The sequence below is a fragment of the Drosophila arizonae genome, chromosome 4 (genome assembly GCF_054131065.1).
Source record: "Drosophila arizonae isolate 15081-1271.41 chromosome 4, UAZ_ARI_1.0, whole genome shotgun sequence".
NCBI lineage: Eukaryota > Metazoa > Arthropoda > Insecta > Diptera > Drosophilidae > Drosophila > Drosophila arizonae.
In genome coordinates, this window is record NC_142924.1 from 880,467 (window position 1) to 905,343 (window position 24,877).

General features: G+C 42.7%; 3 protein-coding genes across 20 annotated transcripts; all 3 read left to right on the forward strand.

Annotated features, from left to right (window-relative positions):
* The first annotated feature begins 108 nt into the window (after window positions 1–108).
* On the forward strand, window positions 109–14,629 carry mthl10 (methuselah-like 10). 18 transcript variants are annotated; one of them, XM_089466414.1, is made up of 6 exons: window positions 2,725–3,275; window positions 10,673–11,424; window positions 11,544–12,159; window positions 12,219–12,413; window positions 13,433–13,614; window positions 13,992–14,131. In XM_089466414.1, exons 1-5 carry the CDS (start codon window positions 3,169–3,171, stop codon window positions 13,569–13,571), a joined length of 1,809 nt encoding a protein of 602 aa, XP_089322540.1. In that variant the 5' UTR covers window positions 2,725–3,168; the 3' UTR covers window positions 13,572–13,614; window positions 13,992–14,131. The 18 variants fall into 18 exon arrangements, with proteins under 18 accessions (XP_089322550.1, XP_089322551.1, XP_089322539.1 ...); XM_089466423.1 differs by lacking the exon at window positions 13,433–13,614 and adding an exon at window positions 6,754–7,029 and having other exon boundaries at window positions 2,726–3,053; window positions 13,992–14,629; XM_089466417.1 differs by lacking the exon at window positions 13,433–13,614 and adding an exon at window positions 3,474–3,630 and having other exon boundaries at window positions 2,727–3,275; window positions 13,992–14,629.
* Window positions 14,630–15,243: 614 nt separating this feature from the next.
* On the forward strand, window positions 15,244–18,409 carry mthl9 (methuselah-like 9). Its single transcript, XM_018006666.2, has 8 exons — window positions 15,244–15,411; window positions 16,075–16,813; window positions 16,880–17,071; window positions 17,135–17,368; window positions 17,503–17,659; window positions 17,731–17,934; window positions 17,993–18,072; window positions 18,156–18,409. Exons 2-8 carry the CDS (start codon window positions 16,171–16,173, stop codon window positions 18,188–18,190), a joined length of 1,545 nt encoding a protein of 514 aa, XP_017862155.1. The 5' UTR covers window positions 15,244–15,411; window positions 16,075–16,170; the 3' UTR covers window positions 18,191–18,409.
* Window positions 18,410–19,585: 1,176 nt separating this feature from the next.
* Window positions 19,586–22,573, forward strand: mthl8 (methuselah-like 8). Its single transcript, XM_018006667.2, has 6 exons — window positions 19,586–20,463; window positions 20,598–20,754; window positions 21,368–21,559; window positions 21,625–21,843; window positions 21,908–22,271; window positions 22,329–22,573. Exons 1-6 carry the CDS (start codon window positions 19,945–19,947, stop codon window positions 22,372–22,374), a joined length of 1,497 nt encoding a protein of 498 aa, XP_017862156.1. The 5' UTR covers window positions 19,586–19,944; the 3' UTR covers window positions 22,375–22,573.
* Window positions 22,574–24,877: the final 2,304 nt, after the last annotated feature.

Sequence of the window (24,877 nt, forward strand, 5' to 3'; positions counted from 1 at the left end):
ATAGCAAACAGCTTTTGCGTGCAGTCTTAGCAGCGCGGCCACAGTTTTGTGTGCTAACAGCAGTCTGCTCTGTTATTTCACAGTCGTCACTAGTTAACAGTCGTCGCTTAATACGCTCAGTTGCAGCGAATTGGCCAAACAAGAAGTTTGGTTGCGGTTAAATAAACAAACCCACGACAAAATTTTAATTAAAAGAAAAGTCCGTTGAGTTCAAACCATCAAAGTTTAAAGATAATCAAAGTTGAGCGCGTTGTTAAATTAAAGCGGATGCCTTTTTAATTGACCTGTTTAAATATTTGTGGCAAAGTGAGATCGCTTTAACGTTGACTCCGATAAATATTTGGACATCTGTGCGGAAATTAAGTTAATCGTCTGGCGCTCCAGCTGCAGAGAGAAGGAACGAGAGAGTGCCAAGGTCAGTCAGCGTCTTGTTTCTTGTCTTTCATCTGGCATCGGGCATTGTAATCTTCAATGGCAAAGAGCCTTGGATGCCGGGTTGACGATTATATTTTGTGCCCACAACTTTAAATTAATTTTTTTTGTGTGTTTTTGGCGGTTTCTTTAGCAATTGAATTGGATGTAGTCGCAGCTCAATGTTAAGCGTGAAACCAGTTTGCATAGCACTCTTTTTGCTTACTCTTCACTGCTCTACTCTTCCCCCCTTCCTCTTTCTCTACTGTCACTCTTACTCTAAGCAAAACTCAGGAATACCCTGGAATATAAGGTGCAGCCACTATCTATTTATAGCTTATCCGGCTTGAAGGCTGGATGGCTGGTCGGTCGGGCGAGGCACGTTTCGCACACTTGATGGGCTTATTAATACATATATGAGCATATATGACTGTACATACGTACATGCATTATAGTGCGTTCAGTTGTTTTCAAAGCCATCAAAAATTAATTGGCAATTGGCATTTGCTTATACGTATGTTTGCGTGTGCAAACCTCTAAAACATATTTTGTAAAACAATATTAATTTCGCAATTACATATTGGGTGTTCCCACTGATTCGATTTCTCATCATCTATCGACACTTTTGATTGTCTTAGCACATTATATCATAAAGAAATAATAATGGCTCTTGTCGTCTGTTTTCCATACAAAAAGCTGACTATAAACACGTACGATCCCTGTCACAAGGTGGATTTATTTCCCTATATTAGCCAAAGCTGCAGCCCTACGTGTCTTACGACGCTATGACTATAGCCTATGAGAACATGCATACATACAACATACATGTATATATGTAAACACATGCATAACATTCGATATGCCCATTCGGAATCAGATGATGGTGTTATCTCTTCAACATAACTGCATTTGCCACTTCTTCTTCGTTCTGGTACTGATGACTGCTTGCTGCATGGAAGAGCGTAATACCTACATATGCATATGCATAAGAGAAAAGAGAATTTCAGCAATGCTGATGTTGACATCGAATATTCAATTAAACTGATTTTACATATAATATATAGCTATGCTTTAATTTATCTGTCGATTTGTAGTATAATATATATATACTATAATTTATAGCAGCCTACTTTTCATCAAGCTAATCCAATAATAAGCATTGTATGCTAATTGATTTATGACTGGGCCCATTTAAATATATAAGGCAAAGCTATTATTCATCACATAATGCCACCCACTGTACACATGCTATTCACTTGTCGGAATTACAGTTATTGTTTTTACCTCTCCTATGACTCGTGCAGGGAGAGCGCTCCGAAAGCTTTCGATCTTTAGTTCGCATAGAAAGCGAGCTTTTGCTGTCAGCTCTAGCTGGCTAATTGAATAATTAAATTGCCAGCAACAGGCCAATTAAAACGATAAGTACACAACATTCAAAAACACTTTGAATCACAGCTTCAAAAAGTTGCCCTTAGGCCAAAGGCAGACAGAAAGAGAGACATAGAGAGACGGAGAGAGACAATCAGCAGCAGGTTGCGGTAGCTGGTTAACCACTTGACCACTCTTAGCATTCAAATTCATATTCATTGATCACTTGACAGTTTGTTTACATTTGCGGCTGGTGCGAGCTGCTGGCGAGCGTCTATCAATTGCCATTTGGCTTTTGTTTTATGCATACGTGCGAACAAGGTGAATATGAAGCGCCGACAATGGCCCACCAACAAATCTAAATACGCTGCGCAGCCGCAGTTCTTGCTATACGTATGTATGTGTGCAATATTTGCATACACAGTGATAGAGAAGCGAGAGGATTCTCTGGCTGCTATGATAACATTAAACTGTAATTTATATTGCAGCTCGGCTCCCGAAATGCAAATTCTCTTATAATCTATCACACTCATTCAGATGTAGTACATATATAAGAGCTGAGGGATTCTTTCTGTTAAGATAACATTGTACTGTCATTAATACTTTGGCTCCCTAAATGCAAATTCTCTTCAGCCTCTACACATATACCACTGCGCGTGGACGAATAAAAACTACAGAAGATCATTTAAGTTGTCTATGTATATTTAAGAAAAACGAAGCTAGAATACTATCAGCATTGGTCGACTGTAGCGACCCCTACCTGGCGCCGGGCTCAACAGTTGAGCGCGACTTTGTGTTTGAGTGAAAGTCGCCTCATATAAAAGGCAGCCCAGGCCTGGTGGGGGTCAGTCGTTCTGTGCATCAAGGTGAAGTGAGGTGTGTGTAAATATTTAATATACGATCATCATTAAAGTCTTCAAGGGATACGAAATACTGGCAGCACTGCCATCAACTGCCGCTTACTGTTTACCTTTTTTCTTAACTACGCTGAGGAGGCGCTTTAACATCGCTTTAGCATTAACATTTATGGCTGGCACGTTAACAGCGACAGCGCTGATACGCTTAACAGACGGAAACTAACCGATGTCCATTCAGTTCGCTTCCATTTGTCGACCGTTGTGGAAGTGACGCGGAATCAATTACACGTGGATCGCAAAATTAAAAATACAAACTTCATAACCGAGTTGCTGATAGCTCATTAATAATATCGTATGCGCTTTTTGCTTGCTTTAACAACTATGATAATAACAATAACCGGTTGACACGAACTAGAGGTTTGTGATGCTCGGGAATTCCCAGCGTATAAAGTGCCTATAGAGATATGTGAATAAAAGAAATTCAAGAAATATAAAACAAGTGCATTGTGAAACATCTTTCATTTCGGATTTCATGTTGTACCTAAATGAACAAAAAGATTTCGCTGTACTTTTGACAGATATTCACAAGTGTGAACAAACACAAATTTCAAGTTTCAAGAACGAAAAGGAAAAAACAAAGTAAACAACAAAAAAACCCAAGCTTAAAATAAAAAGAACCGCGGATCAAAGACATTTATCTGTTAAGCTTGCTTTGCATACCTAATGACAAGGGGCTGCCGTGCTTAACATTATATATATATATATATATATATATATATATATATATATATATATATATATCAAGCATATACATGTACATATCTCCTGAACTTCCAGTTAAATGCATTCAAAATGAAAATTATCTAGAGTCTTCACAGTGACAAGAGAAGTTCAAAACAATACCAAATAGTTTGATTGAAGCAAATAGTGTGTGCAGTGCCATACGAGAGCTATATACCACATAGATATAGGTATACCGACATAGAGCTCAGCGGTAAGTGCAAATGGAGAGAAAGATAAGACTTTGAGTTGACTTCCTCAAGAGCTGATTGCAAATAGCGCGCAGCACAAATATTTTTGTTGCTCTGCCATTCAAGTGGGCGTTACCCATCCGATAATGCGTCTCGCATATAGATATATATTTGTGAATATATATAGAGATTTTTCCACGTGCTGTAAAACTCGTAGACTTTGTTTTAATGGCATTTAGTTTGTTGTCATATTAATATTTTAATTTATGTGTTTTGCCATCTTATTGCAATCAATTTGTTTGGATAACTATCAGAATTCCCTGTAATTAAATATTAAAGTGTGTATAATACTAGACAGCTTAGGGAAGATAGAAATGTTTATTACTTTGTTTTGTGGAACTACAAATTTTAACGTCTTCATTCTATCATTAGGACTGATTGATCATATACCTTCTATATACAGCATTTAAGATATGTCTTAGGATTCATAAACACAATATACCCCATTCGAGCATTTGTTTTTTGTTTAAATATAGATATTTCATTCCGAAATCTCTTTTAAATAGTGTATTAATTTAAATGTGTATTAATCCCTGCCAAATGTGTAAATGTGGAAATAGCTTTTCTCTCTATTTCTGTCTAATTATATATATAGACTATATAATTTGCTTTATATTTATGGGCTAATTAGTTAGGATCTGGGTCGTTGGCTGACTCAGCTGCTTACAATCTGGTATATATAGTCACATTCCAGCTAAATCTGGCCGCTGCTCTTAAGTTCCCGATAATTTCTGTTAAGAGCATGACAAATAGTCGCTGTGCTTTGAAAGCTGTTTTCCCAACTCGAAACTCAGATTGTAACACCTGTTGCACTTTGAGTCATCCCACCACGCCAACACGCCTCGCCCCCACAGAGGGCGACTCTTTAATGTGTTTACAATTGTTGCACATTTGCCTACGATTTGTTTAACATTTCATATTCTCTGTTTTACTTTTCATTCTGATTGTTTACTCTTTGGGATTTTGTGCTTAGCACTTTTAATAGGAATTTCTCTGGGATTTGGCCTGGAGGAGCGACACGACGTCGCTTTGTTTGTAAACACACAAATTCGGACAGGATTGCGAATATATTCAGAGAATGGATAAATCTATTAAGCATGTCTAAAAGACTGCGAAGTGTCTAATGTTTGCTAGAATTGCAATTTACTTGGTAAGGTTTTCATTCTATTGCCATTTGGAATTAGTGCGATAATTGATTTGTTGGCTCAAAAGACATATAATGAGAAAGAGATTCATGAGCAACACACAGATCTCGCTGCTGGTGTTATTTTAGCTCTTGAATAGGTCTCCACTTCACGCTGTTTTCCGTCATTTGATATTGATTCAAATGCACTCTATCACGTTCAACTCAGCTAATAGAGGAACAGATATTATTCTAGATATCAATAAGCTTCTATAGATTAGCTTCAAGAAAAAGTCTGTCTTTCAATCTCCATTATATGCATGAATATGTAATGCTCACTCTGTTCTCCACAGACTTATCTTTTGGCAGCAATCGAAGTCTTTGCAGAGCCAGGCTTGGACTGTTTCCCAAGAAGTCTCTTATCACTCGTCTCTCTGCAGCTCCGCCCCTCTCAGATCTTCACTTGAATCGAAATGCTTACTGACTCATTCTTTACTTGGAGCACTTCATATATTACGAGTTCTGTCTTCCGCCTTCAGCGAATACCAACTGCTCCGCATGATATTTTGTTATAGACTAGCTTCCAATATAGAGTGGAGCCGAGACATTTTGGTAATTGCCATAAAAACTTAATACAGCTCTTGATGGCCTACCAGTTGTCATTAACTGAACAATAGGGCATATATACCCAGAAATATATTATATGTGAACTTCCCTTGGCTATTAGCCATTTGCCATTTGGCAAATGAGTTGCATTTGAGCCATCATCAGGTGCTGGGCTTGGGGACCGTTGGGGTCAGTTGTTGGCTTCGCTTTCATGATAAGCGTTCGTAAAACTGCAATTTAATTAGCTAAATGCACAAGTCGTTAACGATATACAACAATTTCGTTCTACCTATTAACTATAAATTATTATGACGTATTACAGTCAAGTGGAATAAAACTTTTGCTCTTTCTTTATCTTTTCAATTATGCTCAAGTGAGTAGTTATAGTAGTTTAAAGAACAGTTTTATCTGGACATAAGTTAATTGCATACTTAATAACATTACGCTGCCTTATCGTATATCCATATCATGAGGCAAACTCTGAAAAGTACAAATGGTTCGGTCTCTTGCGATAGAGAAAGCGTGAAAAACACATGTTTCTCAATCAATTTCAACTAAAAGAAAATGTCCGTTAAGCAAAGAAGAATCGAACAAGATTTAACAGAAATGTGAGGATAATATATGTAAAATCAGCATAAAGCCGAAACAGACACTAATACTAGAAATACCGAAGAACGAGCTTAATCTTTAATGCTGATAATGCTGATGATATGTAATACACTCTCTATAAATATAAAATTGATCTCAAGTTTGCTAGCTTTACTATCCCTCTGCTGTCTAGCCTTCGACATATTTATATTTATACAAATATCAGAGGCATTCTTACATTCTTACACGCCTACACTAATATTTCTGATTAATATTGTGTTGCAGTCTTAGCTTATAGCTAACAGTAGAGCTGCTTAGAAAAAACTCATATCTCTCAATATGATACATTTTGTAAATATTACTATACTGCTTTCTCACTACAAGTCACAATAGAGAAACATTGCGATTTCACACCCAACTCTCATAGAACGAGCGATTGGTGATTGATTGATGAGCTGAAGATGATACAAGCAGGCAATGGGTATTCCCAATTCCAATATATGGTAATACAATATTATCAAAAGGTTAAGAGCCCCATTTAATGTATGTATAGAAAGGTATGGGGTTACTCAAGACATAGCAAGGGGGACAGCAGGATAGGATATGCAAATGCAGCACAAAATTATATGCTAAACACTATTGAAGCCATGCCCAGCACTTTGACTGATGAGCAGGCATAAGTTAAGTTAGAGAGAGAGAGGAGAGAGAGAGAGAGGGAGTAGGTTGCCTTTGTCTACACACAGAAAAACAGGAATTAAATATCGCTTAGCAAACTATTTGGCGAGCTCCGTCGAGTTTATGGTTCTGGCTGGCGCCTAACATTATTTCTGCTGGAATTTTCACACGATTCGAAATGTTCCAAAAATAACGAAAACCGCGAAATTTTTGAGTGGCGGAAAAAAAAAGAAAACAAAGTGGAAAATAAAACTTTTGTTGAATTTCAAAATAATTGCCGCGCCGCAAAAGTGAGTGTGTGAACGAGTGTGAGTGTGTGTGTGAGTGTGTGGATTGTTTATCTAACTCACCCCAACATTTTACTATTGTGGTGAGTTTTTAATTTTTGGTTCCAGTTCAAGTTCACAGTCTACGCGATAAGTTTGAGGGCGACCGAGAAGACCCACAGACGACTCGCTAAGCAAAAGATATCAGATGTATACATATATATGTGTGTGTGTTTGTGTGTGTGAAGAAGAATTTCTGTCCTAACTGAACAATAATATTATTATATGTATACACATATGCATAATAATAATATCGCATTATATAAATATATATATATGAAGTGCTTGGGTGCTACGCAGAACTCGTACAGCTTGTGAGTGAGGCGGAATGTTTTTTAATGGTTTTCTGATTTCGTGAGTTCCATTCCTGATGCGATTATTAACAATATATGCAATATACGCTAAATATATATCATGTGTCGGCAGTGTATTGTGTTTTGTTTATGTTTCGTCGCAATTGCCTTTTGCGTATTTTGAATTTGAATAAATATATTTTATAAATATTACGCATACGCCGCGTGACACGTTCAAAGTGCTTGCTACAGCCATCCGCCCGTCTGTCCGTCTGTCCGCCTTTCCGTCCGTTCGTCCGTTTGTCTATCGCAAGAGCCGCTTTATCAGTCGCCGATAAATCTTTGTCAAGCTTATGCACTTCAGCATACATAATTAACACCAACTACTAATTTGCGAGCTGCCCTGCTGCACAGCTGTTGCTCTGCTCGTATCGACTCCGCCTAATGGGAAGTTCTATTTATTTTCGGATCCCAATGGGAGCAGTAAAAAGTGCCTTTAACTGCCTTCGGAAGCGCCGCATGAATCACAATTCGTTTGTCATTTGAGACAATTACTCAGCGCCTCGCTATCAGAGGACATAAAACAAAAAACACAGAAAAACAAAATTAGAGAAATAATAAATATTCTGTTTGGCCCAACGGAAGCTACATAATTAATTACTCATTAAATGTTCTACGTGTAGAGATTGAAGCTCGTACACAAATAAAAATAAATGTATATATATATGTATATGTGTGTATGTCTAAATATGGGTTGCTTGACTTTGCTATATCTTTGACCGTAATTCATAATAGCCTTTGGAATATTTATAACAATATGAGTTATCTCAGTTCTATACTACAGTTCTGCTCGATAAACCCCATTAAAAACTGTCAATGGATCTACTTCCTTTGACATTTGCTTGATTATTATTGTGAAGTCTTAAACTGAATCGTTCACATATGTGAAAAAAATATATACATATATAAGTATTCCATTTCTTGGAATCAATAAATGCCTAGTAAATGCTCTTTGTGTAACATTAGAAACTCTTGGCATTATCTTATCGGCGTTTTTATGAGACAAGCAGAGCACGATTATGCCTCAGCGCTCTGAGCTCTGTCTCTCTCTCTCTCTCTTTCTTTCTTTCCCTCTCAGTTGTATAATAAGCTTAGTGATAATATCAACGATATTGTACGCATGGCAATATATGCTGGCATTATCTGACATCTTCAGCTATCTGATGGGGAATCCATCAATTGGCATTCCGCTAGCCAACAGCAGACGCGCCCATTTGTTTAAGTGAATCAGTGGAGAAGAGGAAGATTGGGAAATCAATTCGCTGATCGGCCTGATCAGCATTATAAATCGATCGATGGCGTATCGCTCATATCACATCTGTTTCTGGCATAAACACACACTCATAGATACATACGCATACATATATGTATAAAGTATATGGGCAATCGCTCGTTGAGCTAAAACAGCAGTTGTTGCACTTATATTTATCAGCACACAAAACAAACAATAAATATGCAACAATTTTAAACAAATAGTTTAATGAAGAAAAATAAAAGCAAAAAAAAAAAAAAAATTGAAAATCCACAAAAATTATAGCGCTTTGCTAGCTTCAATTGAAAATCCGGAAAATCGTAAAACAATTCATGAAATTGCGGGTCATAATTCAATTTTATAGCCACATTTAGCCGTTTATATTTCCCGCTATATTGAAATTGAATCGTGGCGGGGCAGGGACAAAGAGGAGGCCTCTTCGATGAGTGCTTTTGCATAATGGGTCTGCGGTTGGCAATTAAAAACAAGTATTGCCCAAGATATATATTTTTACAGTCAAAAACCAATTTTGTTTGTTGTAAATTTATTCTTGATTTCATGGGAAATTTAAACTTGAGACAAATCGATTCAATATTATAGAGTGATATTTGAATATTTGTGACTGGAATGATGTTAAACGGTCTTTAAAATTAAGCCAGTTCCTTAAAAGTGAAACAAGCTTTCAACAATCTTATATAAAATTTTTAAGTGAACCAGCTCAAACCCTAATTGCTTAAGTTGGTCGGCAATGAACCAGTTCATTGATAGTTCATATTAAACTCCAAAAACATATGGAGCAGAGCGTATACAAAAATAAACCAGTTCTTTATTAACGAAGCAGCTCCTTGATTTGAAAGAGATTTTGCATTCACTTTGAATACGATGCATGCAGCTTTACGCAATCTGAAAGTTAGTCTTTATTTATACTCAATTTATCATTTTTTACGTCTGTGTTGGCAGCTCTGGCCGAATTCTTTTCGCCCGCTAAAAACGATTAATTATGCTTATTTTTTGATTAATACTCAAGTTTGCCAATTGGCTGGCATTTAATGTCTGTTTACCCAGTGGGCCAATAAATTTCACGTTAATTTTAAGGTGTGCACTGCCCACTCTCTCCCCCTCTCTCTCTCTCTCTCTCTCTCTCTCTCTCTCTCTTTGTTTCTCTCTTTCGCCTAATGCAAATAATTAGCGATCAATGAATTAATCGAAAGTTGACTTTCAGCCCCAACGCAGTGGGGCCTCCGTAATGATGTTAGCATACGATAAGATAGTGTCTATTGGGGCAGAGGATTAGTGAGTGGGGGTTGGGCTTCTGTGTGGCCTGGCCTGGTAATGAATTTATTGCCGACACATTAGTCGCGAGGCGTGGGCGGTGCTGCTTAGGCTGACGTAGACAGCAGCTGGGAGGACTTGCGGACAGGATATTGATAGGGACAAGCACTTAGTGTCAATTTAACACGCATTCATAAATATGTGCTGGGGCGGATGATTAATGCCCCCGGAACTGGAGTTGTGAATCAACGGCGGGGCCAGGAGGGGGACAGGAGTCGAAAGTTACGGCGCAACAGGGCGCTTATTCACATTGCGTGTGTCCAGCTATGTATGCTATGTGTACGTGGGTGGATAGTTTATCCTGCGCTCGCTCTCTCTCTTTGCTTTTCACGGTCTTCGGCTGAATGTTTACGGGGCACACACAAGGCATTGCCCCAAGGACTTGTTGCCCTAATTGCGCCCCGAAAACTGACGTAATAAATCCACATGTGCCGCACCAAGGGCTAACCTGTTGAAGAGGCAGAAGGTAAAGGCCTAAAGTGCCTTAACAGTGAGATTTTGATAGATGGAGAGAAGGCTTATTAGCTAATATGCTAATGGGAACAATAAAGAAGATCAGATAAGATAGATGGGCACATGAGCAAGCAAACGTACCTGCGGTTTGGTTTACAGCGCTAAGCAATTGCCTTACTTGGCCTTTGAGTTGAACGATAAGCAACTCTTCTACCTTACCTTAGATTAGCTTTTACCTTCCCAACTTTACCTTTGGGTTCATTTTCTAATCAATCTACTTTTGTTGATTCTCCGCAGAGCCCAGAAAAAAATGCAGCAGCATCGGGGATCGGGCTCACTCTACTGTGGCGTCACCGTCATCGGTGTCCTGCTCCTGGTGGTGCTGCGCCTGCTGCCGGGCAGTCCGTTTGGGGTCTATGCCATGGGCGAGGAGTGGAACTATCATGAGCGAAATGGCATACACATCAAGTGCAGCTTCTTTGACACAGTCAACCTGACGGGCTACCCCTCGTTTCCGAACGGCAGCTACATTTACGAGGGCGTGATTATACCCAGCCACTACGTGGGCACCTTCGACTACATCTACAAGGACCTGGTCGATCGCATTGATGTGACGCCGCATGTGCGCGGCTGCATCTGCAAACTGAAGCCCTGCATCAACATCTGCTGCCCCTGGGGCCAGATCTACAACTACACTGAGTGCCAAAAAGACACGAACACGAAGCAAAAGTGGCCAGAGCCGCTGATCAATGTGACCCTCAACAACGGATCGGTTCAGAGCGTGAATATCTACGAGCAGTTCGTGGTGCAGAGCTTCAGGCCCTGCACCGAGATGTTCTCGCTGGTGCCGGAAGTCAACTCGTACGACACCTTCCAGCTCTACGAGAACGGCACGCTGTTCCGCGAGGATGACCAGCACTACATCTTCAAGAACGAGTTCTGTTTGGTGCCCACCAGTATCAACGACACCGACCTCTACTACACGATAAACCCGGCCAACTGCGACATGTTCCATGAGAATACGACGGTGAAGATCATTAATGGGTTCGGTAAGTACGAAATGAGTAAGGCCAAGGCTGTGCGCATACAGCTATATATATTACATATCCAAATAAACCCAGGTGCCTATCTAACGACCATGTTCATGTTCTTTCCTTTCTTTCCACAGCTATGCTCTTCTCCATTCCCTTCATGCTGCTGACCATAGCCGTATACCTCTTGATTCCCGAGCTTCGAAATCAGCATGGAAAGTCTTTGGTCTGCTATCTGGTAGGCCTGACCGTCGGCTACTCGCTGCTGTGCTGCCTCCTACTCGTGGAGGGCATAGATCCGCTGGGCCTCTCCTGCAAGGTGTTTGGCTACACAACCTACTTCTTCTTCATGTCCGCCTTCTTCTGGCTGAACGTGATCAGCTTCGACCTGTGGCACAATTTCCGTGGCACGCGCGGGATCAACCGGTTCCAGGAGAAGAAGCGCTTTCTGCTCTACTCGCTCTACTCGTGGGGCCTGGCGCTGCTGTTTCTGATCTTCACGATGCTGGCGCAGGAGTATACCGAGTGGCCCGATTACCTGAAGCCGGGCATTGGTGGGGGGCAGTTCTGTTGGCTGGACATGACCAATTGGTCAGCGATGTTCTACTTCTTTGGACCCATCATGGCCATCATCGTGGCCAATACGGTGATGTTTGTGATGACGGCCATCAAGATTCATAGCGTGCAGCGCGAGATGGCGAGGATCATAGCCCGCGAGGATAGCACCAGGAATCTGCGCACCGAGAAGGATAAGTAAGTGAAGCTCTCCCTGCATTTTGCATAGAGTGATTGACTAACGGAAGTGATTCCAGATTCGGCTTGTTTCTGCGCCTGTTTCTGATCATGGGCGTTACCTGGTCGTCGGAAATCATATCCTACTTTGTGGGCGCCGACAAGAAGTGGTCGAAGATCTTTTACGTCTCCGATTTGTGCAATGCCATGCAGGGCTTTCTCATCTTCATGCTGTTTGTGCTGAAGAAGAAGGTCAAGCACTTGATAACAAACAGGTATGTTCCATCATTGGCTCCATCCAGAACCCGTCTACACCCAAACCAAGAAATTTGTGCTGTCCCTTACCCCATTCACAATTGGAACGAGCTGTATTTGTAATGTGTAACACACGAGTGTCTACTGAATATGTATTTGTATTTGACTCACTCCAATTGTCCACACTCCCTACCCCTCTCTCGAATGCCCCACCCCACCTCCTCGATTAGAACTGTGCGAGTGCGCAGTCTGAGGCAAACGGAGAGCGTGACTGTGGCTGGAAGCAGCTACTCGATGAGGCAGCGCTTTATGGACGCTTCCCAACACATACGCAAGCTGGTTGTTATACGCAACGCGTTTGCCAACACTGGCAGTGGTGTGCATTCACATGCCGTCTAGTGGAACGGAACGGAACGGAATGGAACGATCGAACAGATAAATAGCTGCAGTAAGCGTTGCACTTCCCCTTCGCTGTTCAGTGTTGTGCAACGACCGCCTAACACACTCTCTCTCTCTCTCTCTCTCTGTCTATCTCTGTGTGTGTGTGTGCGTGTGCATGTGTGTGAATGGCATGCACTACTATATATGATAGCTAATCTATACATAGACAATATATATATACAGACATATATAGTATATATGTGTGGCTGTATCTCAATTGAATTTTCTTCTGTATTCTTCCGTATTCAGACTGCTTTCGGTATCGCTAACGCTAAAGAGTCGCAACCAGAACCGCAGCCAAGCTGTTAACCAACACACAACACAGCTAGCAAGCCTTAATACTTGAGTGTTGTAAATATGAAAAAAACAGAAAAAGCTAAAAGATCAGAGGCTAAGCCCCATACAAAAACACAAAACAAACGAACAAATTCCGTCCATTTAGATGTATACTAATAAATATATTTATATACATATACCATGTGTAACACCTATGTAACCCAACTCCAAGTGATATTTTCTACATAAACACTCATATATGAATATATATCAATAATATACATATGTAACAAATGCAAATCCGTAATTTTTGTTCACGAAGACTTTTGAAGCAAAAGTCGCCCAGCTCGAGTCAATCGGCCTCAACAAACTCGACCTCCACCGAAATAAATATACGCCAGGAAAAGCTAAAAATGAAGGAAAAGTCCACTCGACGGCCCAAGACCCAAACAAAAACATAGAAAAAAAGAAAGAAATTAAATAAAAGAAAATAGTGCTATAAAGGTAAAAGAAATATTATCAAAAGTAGTTAGAGGTTTTGCTGAAGCGAAGCATTTGTAATTAACCCCAGTTGAAAAACAATAAACGATAAACCAACTAACCAATCTCTAACGCTATCTACCTATATAGATAAATAATATATATATAATTGCATGTAAATCAATTCAAACAGTTCAGCTGCCTCGCTCTGCCCCTCTCCGGTTCCCATGGAGTCTCGCTAGAGACATTTGCATTTCCAGCTAACAATCCACATTTATTATCATATTTATATCGAATCATGTTATCATATCAACCATTAACGCTGTTACGCTCTAATCTGTGTTATCAATGCCCCCACTATTTGCCCCGACTCTAATCAGATTCTCATGCTGTCCATTTAGATGCTCGAGTTCGCGCGATGGCAGCCACCAGAGGCAGAGTCAATACTCCACCAAAACCACCTCCAGCAGCGTTGCAAATCTTACTTTGCAGGAGAAGAGCTCCGCGGAGAAGCCGCTTGTCTCCATTGATAAACAACAGCAGCAACAGCAACAGCAAAAACAACAACAACAGCATCGCACCACCAGCTTCCATTGAGGCCCACTGTGCGCACAGTGGTTAATGCATTGCAGCCGGTCTAGTCCTTGATGACGTCATCGCGTCGACGTCGTGCTAAGCATCGAATAGCTGGGCTGTCCCAGCAGCCATATATCTATATCTATTATATTCTAGACTTATAAAAGACACTATTTCTATATGTATATACATATATAAAGCTGTATATATATATGTATATTCATATCTGTGTACATCTGAATGAGCTTACTATATACGTATATATAAACATATACATATGTACATCAAATATCAGATAAGTCTTGTAAGCATTTGTCATATCTACGCGATCTTTCAGTAATTGTTTTATATTAATTTGTACACCGAAAAAGCATAAGTGAAATGTTTGTTAAAAATGTATACAAATGTTAAATAAAGCCAAAGAAAACAAACAAAAAACAAGCAGCAGAATAAGCAAATATCATATTTATTTCAGCTAAAAATGTATTTCATTCAATGTGAAGCCCAAAATTATAATTTAAAACATTTACATATAAACGAGTTTCCTCAAATTGTTCTCAGTCTACTCTGCGCAAGAGTAAGTCGCGCCTAAGCTTAAATTGTTCCCACTGTAAAGGAAAAAGAAGCTTTACAGCACAGACAATAACGCCTGGCTATCGTATTGCCATAGCTAGCGACAAGACAAGCACCGCATGCCTAAACTGTTCCCCCTGTTAGGCTCTGTTAGCAAAGACAAGCACCCGCTGTTCACTACGGCCGCTCTTTTGTTATCACAACTGTATCCAGTGTAAAGTTATGCTAGACATAGACAACGAGTGAGAAGCGCTGAACTTTAACATGAAAGCTCTCTTCACTGCGCACACAACTTAAGCTTTAGCCGAAGCCAGCTGCTGTTGCTGTTGCTCTTGTTGTTGTTGTTAAAAATCCAAAATGAATTTTGAATAAGGTTCGCGTCCGACTGAGATTCCAATTCCAATTCCGATTCCGAAAAGTAGACACATACGAAATCGAATTCCTCTCGGCCCTCATTTTGGTGCGCTCTGCGACTGCGACTGTGGCTGCGGCTGTGGCTGTGGCCTGGGGTCTGCCTTTGCTGACTGACTGGCTAATCAGTTAGTCTGTTTTTTATTCTTGGCCGGCGTGGTGCGTTGACGTCTCTGCGCCGCGGTTTGCCGGTTTCGTTAACTGAGAAAGTCAACAATAACAACAACAACAACAACAAGAGAAACGACAACGCATCACAAAGTTCGTTTCCTTCTGCCTCTCTCCCTCTTTCGTTCTCTATCTTCATCGTTTTCTCGCTTGCGCGCCATATAATTATTGTCGTTGTTGTCGCAATCATATAGCCGTTTTTAGACGTCGCTGTCAGCGTCGTCGTCAACGTCAGCGTCAGCGTCGGTGTCAGCGTTCTCGCCGTCAGTTTTGATTGTTGTACTTTTGCATCTGTTGTGTGTTTGTGTATGTGTGTGTGCGTGCGTTTAAAATCCAAAACCCAAGACAAATATATCATATGGATACGATCGCCTTTATTTATTTATTTAATTCTTGCGTTGCGCTCATACCGACGCCGACGGCGACGCTGACGTCGCTATCACTGCCAACGCTGTTGACGCTGTGACGTCACGTGCGCAGCATAAAGTTTTGAGCCACAAACAAATACCACACCTAAGGCTAAAAGCAAATACAGTGAGCACTCTGTCAACGAACAGATGTCTGCGCGAGCATCTTCTTTCCAATTTGCAAGAGAATTAGTTTCTGATTACCTAATATAACATAATAATCATAGAGCGGGAATTTCGAAACAAATTATTTATATTTGAAAAATATGTATAGTTAAAAAAAAACTGTATATGTATATGGATGTTTATTTATATAAATATAAAACATTTTCTTTTTGCGTCTTGGCAGCAATAGAAGTGTTCGTCTTAGCGAGCGCCTACTGTAACAACTGAGCTTTATGACCGCAGCGTGTTTAACTGCCGAATTAACGCTAGAACAAGAAAAATGTGGGTGGTGCTCGTGTGGTTCATCCTCATTAGCACAAGATCAACAGCACCAGCAGCCGCCTCTGCCTCCCCCCACGGCAAATTCCCCTGCGCCTACGCAGACACCGTTAACATCACGGACGGACTGCGGCTCAAGGATGGCTCCTACTCGTACGCAGGTGTCCTGATACCACCTGAGCTGATGGCCGAGTACAGCTTCAAGGTGATCGACGGCGTGGAGTACCGCGCGGAGAAGCATTTGCGCGGCTGCGTCTGCCAGCTGAAGCCCTGCATCACGTTCTGCTGTCCGCCGGACCTGGTCTTCAATGCCGAGAGCTGGAACTGCACAAAGCCCAAACAGGAACGCCTGATCAGCCACGTCGAACTGACCTACGCCAATCTCAGCGTGGCGCAGGTGAAGATCAGCGAGCACTTTGTGGTGCGCACCGAGCTGGGCTGCCGCAACAAGTTTGTGGACAAGAAGCACGACACCTTCTGGCAGTGGGATCTGCATGAGAACGGCTCGCTCCTGCGGGACGGCCGCCTCTGGAGCACGGACGAGTACTGCTTTACGCCGCTGGAGCACAAAGACGCCTGGCAGCTAACGCCACTCAACTGCGAGCGCTTCCAGCGGGGCTACAGAGTCTGGATCTATGCCATCTGTAAGTCAGGTGCAGCTACCCTAAGCCTTCCATGTACGTTAATGCCTCCTCTTACTCTCTCCGCAGGCAGCATCATTGCAATACTCATCAACATCTTCGTACTCTCCCTGCTCAGCTCCATCAACGAGGCGCGTCGCTCGCACTACGGCCAGCTGATCATCTACTATCTGCTGTCGGCCATTGGGGGCTACTGCCTGCTCGTCTATCTGACGCTCAAGAATCCAATGAACCTGTCCCATGAGGCGTGCCGCAATATAGGTTCGATATACCAGAGCCTTTCCATTATATAGATCGAGCTTCTATCCCTTCGCTCCTGCACAGGTTTCTTGGCCTACTTCTGCATCATGTTGTCCTTTGTCTACTTGGCCCTCTGCAGTCTCGACTTTCTGCTAAAGTTCCGCCTGAAGGCTATCAAGAGCTGGGTGCGCACCTTGTGTTATTTTGTAGCCATTGGCTGCGTGGCAGCTCTGCGCTTTCTGGTCTCCTTTGCGCAGGACTCTGATATGCCCAAGCACTTTAAGCCAGGCATTGGCGAGGACTACTGCTGGTTCGATGGTGAGTGGGAGTTAAGCATATATCATATATCAGGCTCAGTAATTCTAATCTAATGTCATTAAGTGATTTACTTTCATTTCACTTGATCTTCCATACATCCGTCAATGATTTCTATATCTCATCTCCCTCTTCAGTTCGCCTCCGGGGCATTCTGATCTACTACTACGTGCCCATTGTGCTGCTGTTGATCTTCAGCATCGGCTGCTGTGTCAAGGCATACTTTTCGATATTCGACCTGCCTGCAGACACGCAATACATCTTGGGCACCCAGCTGCGCATCATGAAGACTCAGTAAGTAATCCGTAACTAAGAATATATTGATATACCTGGTGAACGTTCCTTACGCTTCGCCCCCACCTTAGTTTCTACGCCTTCTCTGCTTACCTGGTGGGCGTGTCGTCGGTGTGGGTGCGCGAGATGATTGTCTATATCTTGGCGCGAATGAGGGAGCACTTCTTCATCATCGACTTCTGGAGCGGCATCTGCATCTTGGTACTGGCCATAGCGGGATTTATTCTGCTGCTGGGCAAGAATATGCACGTGAAGACCTGGTGGTCCATCAATGTGTAAGACCTGAGGTAACCCCACACAGTCAGCCCCATTAATAAGTTCTATTCCACACAGCGAGTCGAGTCAAACGGATCTGAGCATAATAAACGCGCGAGTTTACAAATTCGACGAGAAGGGCGATCTCAAGTCTCCGGGTGAGTAGCAAACATCTATCCCTCTCTATGGGCACCTTGATTGATCTAGCTCTATCTCTATCTCGCTCTCTCTCTATCCACAGACTCACCTTATAGACCGACGGTGACATCACTCTAACTGCCACGGCTTAGCTCAACTCGTGATTCATCCGGGCCGTTGCTCAGCTTTCTTATGAATCGTTCTGAATGATAGCAAATAATATTCGCATTAAGCACTATTAAGACTTGTTATACTACGATATATATTTTTATATGCATATACACATGCCTCCAATACGCATCTGGGCAACACAGTTACAGTTAATGATTAAAGAAAAGTTTATGTTCTGGAATTTAAGTTATTATCACGTCATTATCGCTTGTATTATTAATAACACTGTCGTTTCCCTTATGATTATTATTATATTACATATAACTTATCGTTATTTATTATTTATATTATTATTATTACTGCCTATCATTGTCAATTTATGTCATTTCCCTAAACATTGCATTATCATTATCATTATCATTATTATTATTATAATTTTTATACTTCAGCCGATTCCTCAGCCTGAACTACTCCGAATACCGCACAATTTATTCCCATTAATGTCAAAACGCAAATGATAAATCAATGCGTATAGACAGTTCCAGTCAGTCAGCCATCCATCAAGGTAAGCACATATTAAACAGGTGCAGATATTATTACGTCAAACTCTTCGCTTTCGATGGATTTCTCTGTAATTAACTTTATTCGTTTGGCATTTACCCAACTCAGACCCGCATCCTATAGTTCCACCTTGGAACGTTTAGTATACTAAGCATTTATGGAGCAGTAATGAAACGTATCCGCATAAAGGATTCGCCAACCCATGAATTATTTGTTTGCACAGTTTTCCCATGGCAAACAGGTGACCAGCCCCCTAAAACTATTCGTAGGGCCACGTATAAAGCGAGCAAAAACAATTATAATGGCAGCTCGTAGCCAAATGGATCGGCCTCGTGTTCGGGTTCGTGCTCGTGTTCGTGCTCGCTAGTCAAGTTGCACGCAACAAATGCCCTCTTTATGACGCCATTAAGTGCTGTCCGTCTCGGTCTCTGTCCAATTGACGACCTCACAACGACGCGGTCTATATCTTAGAATGCCTCGCTAGCATGTTTATACAGTGGCTAAAGAAGTCTCTTACTGAATTGCAAATACTCTACTAAATGCGGAAATGATGTGGTTTATTTGAATATAGGTACTAGTTCAGAAACAAAGAAAGGAATAGATTCAGGAATGGGATAAAAGATGAATTCCAATAAGACTAAGGATAAAGTCAGGAATGGGTTCGACCCTGACCACAAAGATAATTCATTAAAGGATCGATTTATGCATAGCCTTAAGAATGGGCCCGTAGAGAGGCTGAAGGATGGATTTCAGTTAGGTACTCAAGGGATAATAAAGAAGTCTGTACATATGATCCACCTGTTATAGAGTAGTTTCAGTTCCATGCACTGCGCTTCTCGTGTGTTTCTCAGTTTCAGCGTGCTTTTTGGTTGTTGTAAACAAATCGCAGTCGTCAAAGACAAAAGCAACAACAACAACAACAGCAAGAGCCGCCACATGTTTGTGGATACATGCGAATGAAAATGTTTCGATTCCATTTTCGATTTCGATTCGATTCAGCTGTTGGGGGCGCAGCGAGCGCAGTTCGTGTTGAGCCAGTGCCAGGTGTGGATGAACCGTTTCCGCCGGAGAGTTGCCAGAGTAGAGAGCCGTAGCGAGACGTCGGTGGAGAACGACTGCGGCCTGTGTTTGGATTTCTATTTTGGAAACGCTTTTGATTATTTGGTAAACTGCAATTGGACATTAAGGTAAACAGCGAATGGATTCGATCTGACGCCGCGATGAGAATTTCTTTGGCCACGGCGCAGTTCGTGATGATTGGCTGCCTCTTGGCCATGACTCAGGGCATCCACGAGGAGGCGCGCCACCCGTGCGCCTTCATCGACACGGTCAACATCACAGGCAGCTACAACATGGGCAGCTCCCTCAACAACTCCTACGTCCACAACTGGACCGTGATACCACGCGAGCTGGTCACGGCCTACGACTTCATTATCGAGAACGGAATCCGCGTGCCTGCCAAGCGCCATTTGCGCGCCTGCATCTGCAAGCTACGGCCGTGCGTGCGCTTCTGCTGTCCGGCCGGGCAGTTCTACGACCTGGAGGAGCGCAGCTGCTTGGCGGCGCAGCAGCAGCTGCCCCCGCCGCCAGACCAGAGCCACATGGCTGTCCAGCTGCACAATGGCACGCAGTTGGATATTGAGCTGCGCTCCCTGTTCAGCGTGTATGAGGAGACTCCCTGCGATCATATGAAGCCCTACACCAAGGATAACACATACCTCAACTGGACACTGCACGAGGTGAGCTCATAGCACCGATGTTGATGTAAATGAGGATAATATGAGTCTAAGCGATCTTGACATTTAATCAAGAGCTAAGATATAATCCTAGCTAAAGGTCTTCAATTCTAATCTACGTACTCTGCCCCACACAGAACGGTTCGATCATCCATCGGGACTATCTGTTTAGCAAGCATTACTGCTTCAGCCCCCTGCTCATTGGCAACAGCAGCTGGAGCTGGCAGCCCTTAGCCTGTGCCCCAGAGAAGCTTCGCTTTGTGCTGGGCGTCAGAGAGTGGACCTATGCTGTATGTAAGTTCGATCAAAAGACTAAACAATACATTTCAGTTACTTTCATCTTGCTTTTGAACTAATCTCCCATATATCTACCATATTTTAGTTCCTATATGTATAATTGTTAATGGGCTCGCCTCGCACGCATTATGGAAAATGTTTGCGCGAGTCGCTGCCAAGCAGCATGTGCCTCGAAAATAAACACAGTTTGCTTATTAAAACGATCAATGCACGATTCTCATGGATCAGTTCCATTAGTGGAGATCATTAAGTAGTGAATTTATTTTGGCCATTAACAGCTGAAAGCAATGAATCAGTGATAACAGTTGAATGGAAGTCTTGATTATTCAAGATTTATTCTTTAGGATAATTATATCATTGCAATAGAAAGAGAGGGAGAGAGAGAGAGAGAGAGGAGCAAGCATATGGTCTAAAGAGATCAATCCTTGCCACAATAGATCATTTAACATCTTGATAAGCGGATTCTGCTTCATATTGCTTTTTTCTTGATCTCTCTTCTAACTTATGTATATTGTCCTCTGTTCTCTGAGTATACCAAGCCAGTTACTATATATCAATAATATTTTATTTGTATATTCTCATCTTCCTCCTCATCTCTTCTCATCTGCAGGCCTGCTGATCTGCATTATATCGATGTTCATAGTGCTGATCGTTCACCTGCTCTGCTCGGATATGCGCAACAGCTTCTACGGCGTGGCGATCAAATCGTATACGACGTGTGTTATCTTTGGCTATGCGCTGCTGGCTCACCTGACACTCCACGATCCCGCAAATCTGTCAACGGCCGCCTGTCGCATCATACGTGAGTGTGGCGAATGCAAATATAGATTGACTGACAGATTGACTGATTGATTGATCGATCTCTAGCCAGCTTCGCGCTGCTCTTCCTCGTGCTGTCCTTCTACATACTGAGCTTTATAGCCTTCAAGCTCTATGTCAGCTTCAATGGAGTTGTCTTCACGAAGCCCATGTTCTGGCTGATCTTTGGGCCGATCGTGCTTATAGCCGTGGCCTGGTCGGTTTTTGTGGGCTTCAGCTATCATGGCTCGAGGCTGGTCTTTGGTGGCGACACCTGTTGGTTCGATCGTGAGTTACTACGCAAGGGCACAGCTCTGGTTCATGTCTACACTATATTGCTGTCTCTTTCTAGCGCGCAACTGGAGCATTATGATTTACTTCTTTGCGCCGGTATTCGTTGCCTGCGCCATCAGCTGCTTCTTCTACGTGCTCACACTGATACGCATCAGCGACGATCCGGACATTGATGCGGAGAAGAGCTTTGAGTCCCTGGAGAAGAATCGGCTGAAGTCGTTCTGGAAGTTCTTCACCTACACGGCGCTCACTTGGTTCGTCTGCGTCTGCTCCTTTGCCTTCAACCACTACCGCGAGGAGCGCTCGCATCTGAACTACGCCGTTTGCCTCTGCACAGCTCTCCACGGCTTCGCGGCGCTCTACGCGCTGATTGGCAAGAATCAGCAAATACAGAACTTCCTGCGGCGCATCGAGGAGAATAAGTGAGTGAGATAGAGGTATATAGTTGTCTATAATTTGTTTATCCTTATGTGTTCCAGCGACGAGGACACCTGTGAGAACTCTGTGCCCATGAGCTTATATTGAATGGAGCATTGTCTTCCCAGCTTGGCTATCTTTATGGCACAGTTGTGCAAGCATTGTGCGCGGCTAGTCGTGACATGAACCGTTCTGCTTGCAGCGCTTAGCCATGACACCCACCCTATACGAAGCTTTTATTTCGTCTTTCATTTTTGTTGACAACTCTTTGAATTAAATAACGGAAAATAGTTGTTCCATTTTACTCTACTTCTATTTTATTTAATTCAATTTTGATCAATAATAATCAAGGAACGAACAGACCCATTTTATTTAAAGTAATTTAAATTTTGAGAAAAAAAAAACATGGAAAACAATAATATATACATTTAGAGCTGTTTCTATAATGCGAAACATAAATAATGTTAAATAATACAGAAATTTGTGCATCATTATTTCAGCTTATCCTTAAGATAGAGAAAGAGAGAAGGATATTCTAATCCATTGAAGATTAAGTATACGCATGTAAGTAATCTATCAACTAATCAGCTACATTTGTTTATAGACAACATTTTATTAATTGCATAGACAAATAATTTGGAGACTAATTGCGTGATTTATATAGCTAAACATTCAACAGATTTCAACAGGATATCAGAATCAGTGCAGTTGAATTAACCGAGCTTAAAGTGTTTGAACGGCCCCCAAACAGTCCCCAGTCCCAGTCCCAGCCCCTGCCCACAGGCCAGACCTCCCACTTGGCAAACACAAACACAAATACAAATACAAAATTTGTAGCCAGGCTCATTCGCAACTCAACTCGGAGTTTAGCATCCCGAGCAAACCCCAAAAAGTATACAACAATACATAACGTAATTTACACAACAAAAGCAAACTGCCCGTGGGCAGAGCAACTAGCTCGGGCTGCTGCCCCCCTTCTGCACATCCTCCCGCACTCCGCTTTTCGCTTACACTTTAAAGGGAGTTGCAGGCATTGCTGTTGTTGCTGGCTCGTGGACCATGGCCGAGCTTCCCCTGCCTCTCTACCTCTCTCTCACTCGCTCGCTGGCTCGCTCTCTTGCTCCCTTTGGACTGGCATATAATAAGTGCACGCCGATTTTGTTTGACATCAGAGGTCAATGGCCGCGCGTGAGAGCAGGATAGGGATGGATAGATAGAGACAGAGAGCGGGAGAGAGAGAGAGAAAGAGAGCGCGAACACCGCAAGGGAATGCCACGCACAGCCCTGTCTGTTGCCACATGCAGCCTGCATTGAGCTGCAGCAGCAGTCACAGCAGTAGCAGCGCCAGCGGCAGAGACAGAGGCAGAGGCAGAGGCACCAGCAGCAGCAGCAGCATCCAATCAGCCGCCCACTGTCGCTCGGTTTGGCTGTCAAGCGCAAGGAATCAAGTGGAAAGTGAAACGAGAGCGCAACAGAACTCAGCTTCGCAGCACAAGCTGCCTCTCCCCAGCCCTGCGCTGCGCCCCTTCGCAATCTCTCTCTCTCCCTTTCACTCACTCACTCACGTTTGCTCGCTTTGGTGCTCTTTTGATGTGGCCTCGCCCTCGGCCGCGCCATCTATCCAACAGACCCGCTACCCGCTACCTGCTACCCGCTACCCGCTAACCGTTAACCGCTTCCCATTTCGCATGTCATCTCGGAGAGCTTCGGCTCCTGCGCTTTTCGGCTGGGCATACAGCAGCAGCGGCGCTCGTGCTTGTGCCAGCTGCGCTGTATACACACACACGCATACACACACACACACACTCACAGACGAGTTGCACACGCTTGGATCGATAAAACGTAGTAAAAATTCGTAGTATTGGAAGCTGGAAAAGGCGGCGCTGCATCCAAGCAAATGGTAGCGGCATTTTGCGTTTACTGACGTGCGCACTGGAAATTCGTGCGAGGTAGGACATGTTTGGCGCGTTTTTCAAAGAGCACACACACACACACACACACACACACACATCTCTCTATATATGTATGAATGTGTATGTGTGTGTGTGTGTGTGTTTATGCTGTTTTACAGTTTGAAAAGCAGTCACAGGAGCAGCAGCAGCAGCAGCAGCAGCAGCGACTCATAGACACTGCACATGCCTGTGTGTATATGTGTGTGCGCATGTGTGTGTGTGCTTTAATATTGGCATTGCTGGCCGCAGTGCTAAGACCGCGCCCCGTTTAGTAGGAGCACCTGCACTAGCAGGCCCAACCTCCTATCCTCACAGTCTCTCCCTCTCCCGCTCCCGCTCCATCCCCTCTCTCTTTCTCTATCTAGCTCTCGCTCGAGCAGGACATGAAAATTAATTACTAAATGACTTTATGCTTTTTAATGGCTTGGCTCGCAGTTAAAGGATATTAGACAAGCCATTAAGATGGGCTGGCTAACTCGCTTGCCTCGCTCTAGCCTCCGCTGCCACGCCCACATTTTGCCTCGATTGGAGTTTGCAGCTTGGTTTGATTGGAAATTTTTAATTCTAATTTTCCCCATCGGGTTTCCGCTTTCTGCTGTCGGTTTGTCAACTGAGAATTGAAATGGCATTGAATTGCATAAATTCCCGAGGGAAAGAGA

Excerpts from the sequence above, each read along its gene's own strand:
- mthl8 (XM_018006667.2), top strand. The coding sequence starts at position 19,945 with ATGAGAATTTCTTTGGCCACGGCGCAGTTCGTGATGATTGGCTGCCTC. Across the intron at positions 20,755-21,367 it reads AGAGTGGACCTATGCTGTAT|GCCTGCTGATCTGCATTATA; the intron begins GTAAGTTCGATC and ends TCTCATCTGCAG. Across the intron at positions 21,844-21,907 it reads CGACACCTGTTGGTTCGATC|CGCGCAACTGGAGCATTATG; the intron begins GTGAGTTACTAC and ends GTCTCTTTCTAG.
- mthl9 (XM_018006666.2), top strand. The coding sequence starts at position 16,171 with ATGTGGGTGGTGCTCGTGTGGTTCATCCTCATTAGCACAAGATCAACA. Across the intron at positions 17,369-17,502 it reads GGACTACTGCTGGTTCGATG|TTCGCCTCCGGGGCATTCTG; the intron begins GTGAGTGGGAGT and ends CTCCCTCTTCAG. Across the intron at positions 17,660-17,730 it reads CTGCGCATCATGAAGACTCA|TTTCTACGCCTTCTCTGCTT; the intron begins GTAAGTAATCCG and ends CCCCCACCTTAG.
- mthl10 (XM_089466411.1), top strand. The coding sequence starts at position 3,169 with ATGTTGTACCTAAATGAACAAAAAGATTTCGCTGTACTTTTGACAGAT. Across the intron at positions 3,276-10,672 it reads AACGAAAAGGAAAAAACAAA|AGCCCAGAAAAAAATGCAGC; the intron begins GTAAACAACAAA and ends GATTCTCCGCAG. Across the intron at positions 12,414-13,991 it reads AAGCACTTGATAACAAACAG|ATGCTCGAGTTCGCGCGATG; the intron begins GTATGTTCCATC and ends CTGTCCATTTAG.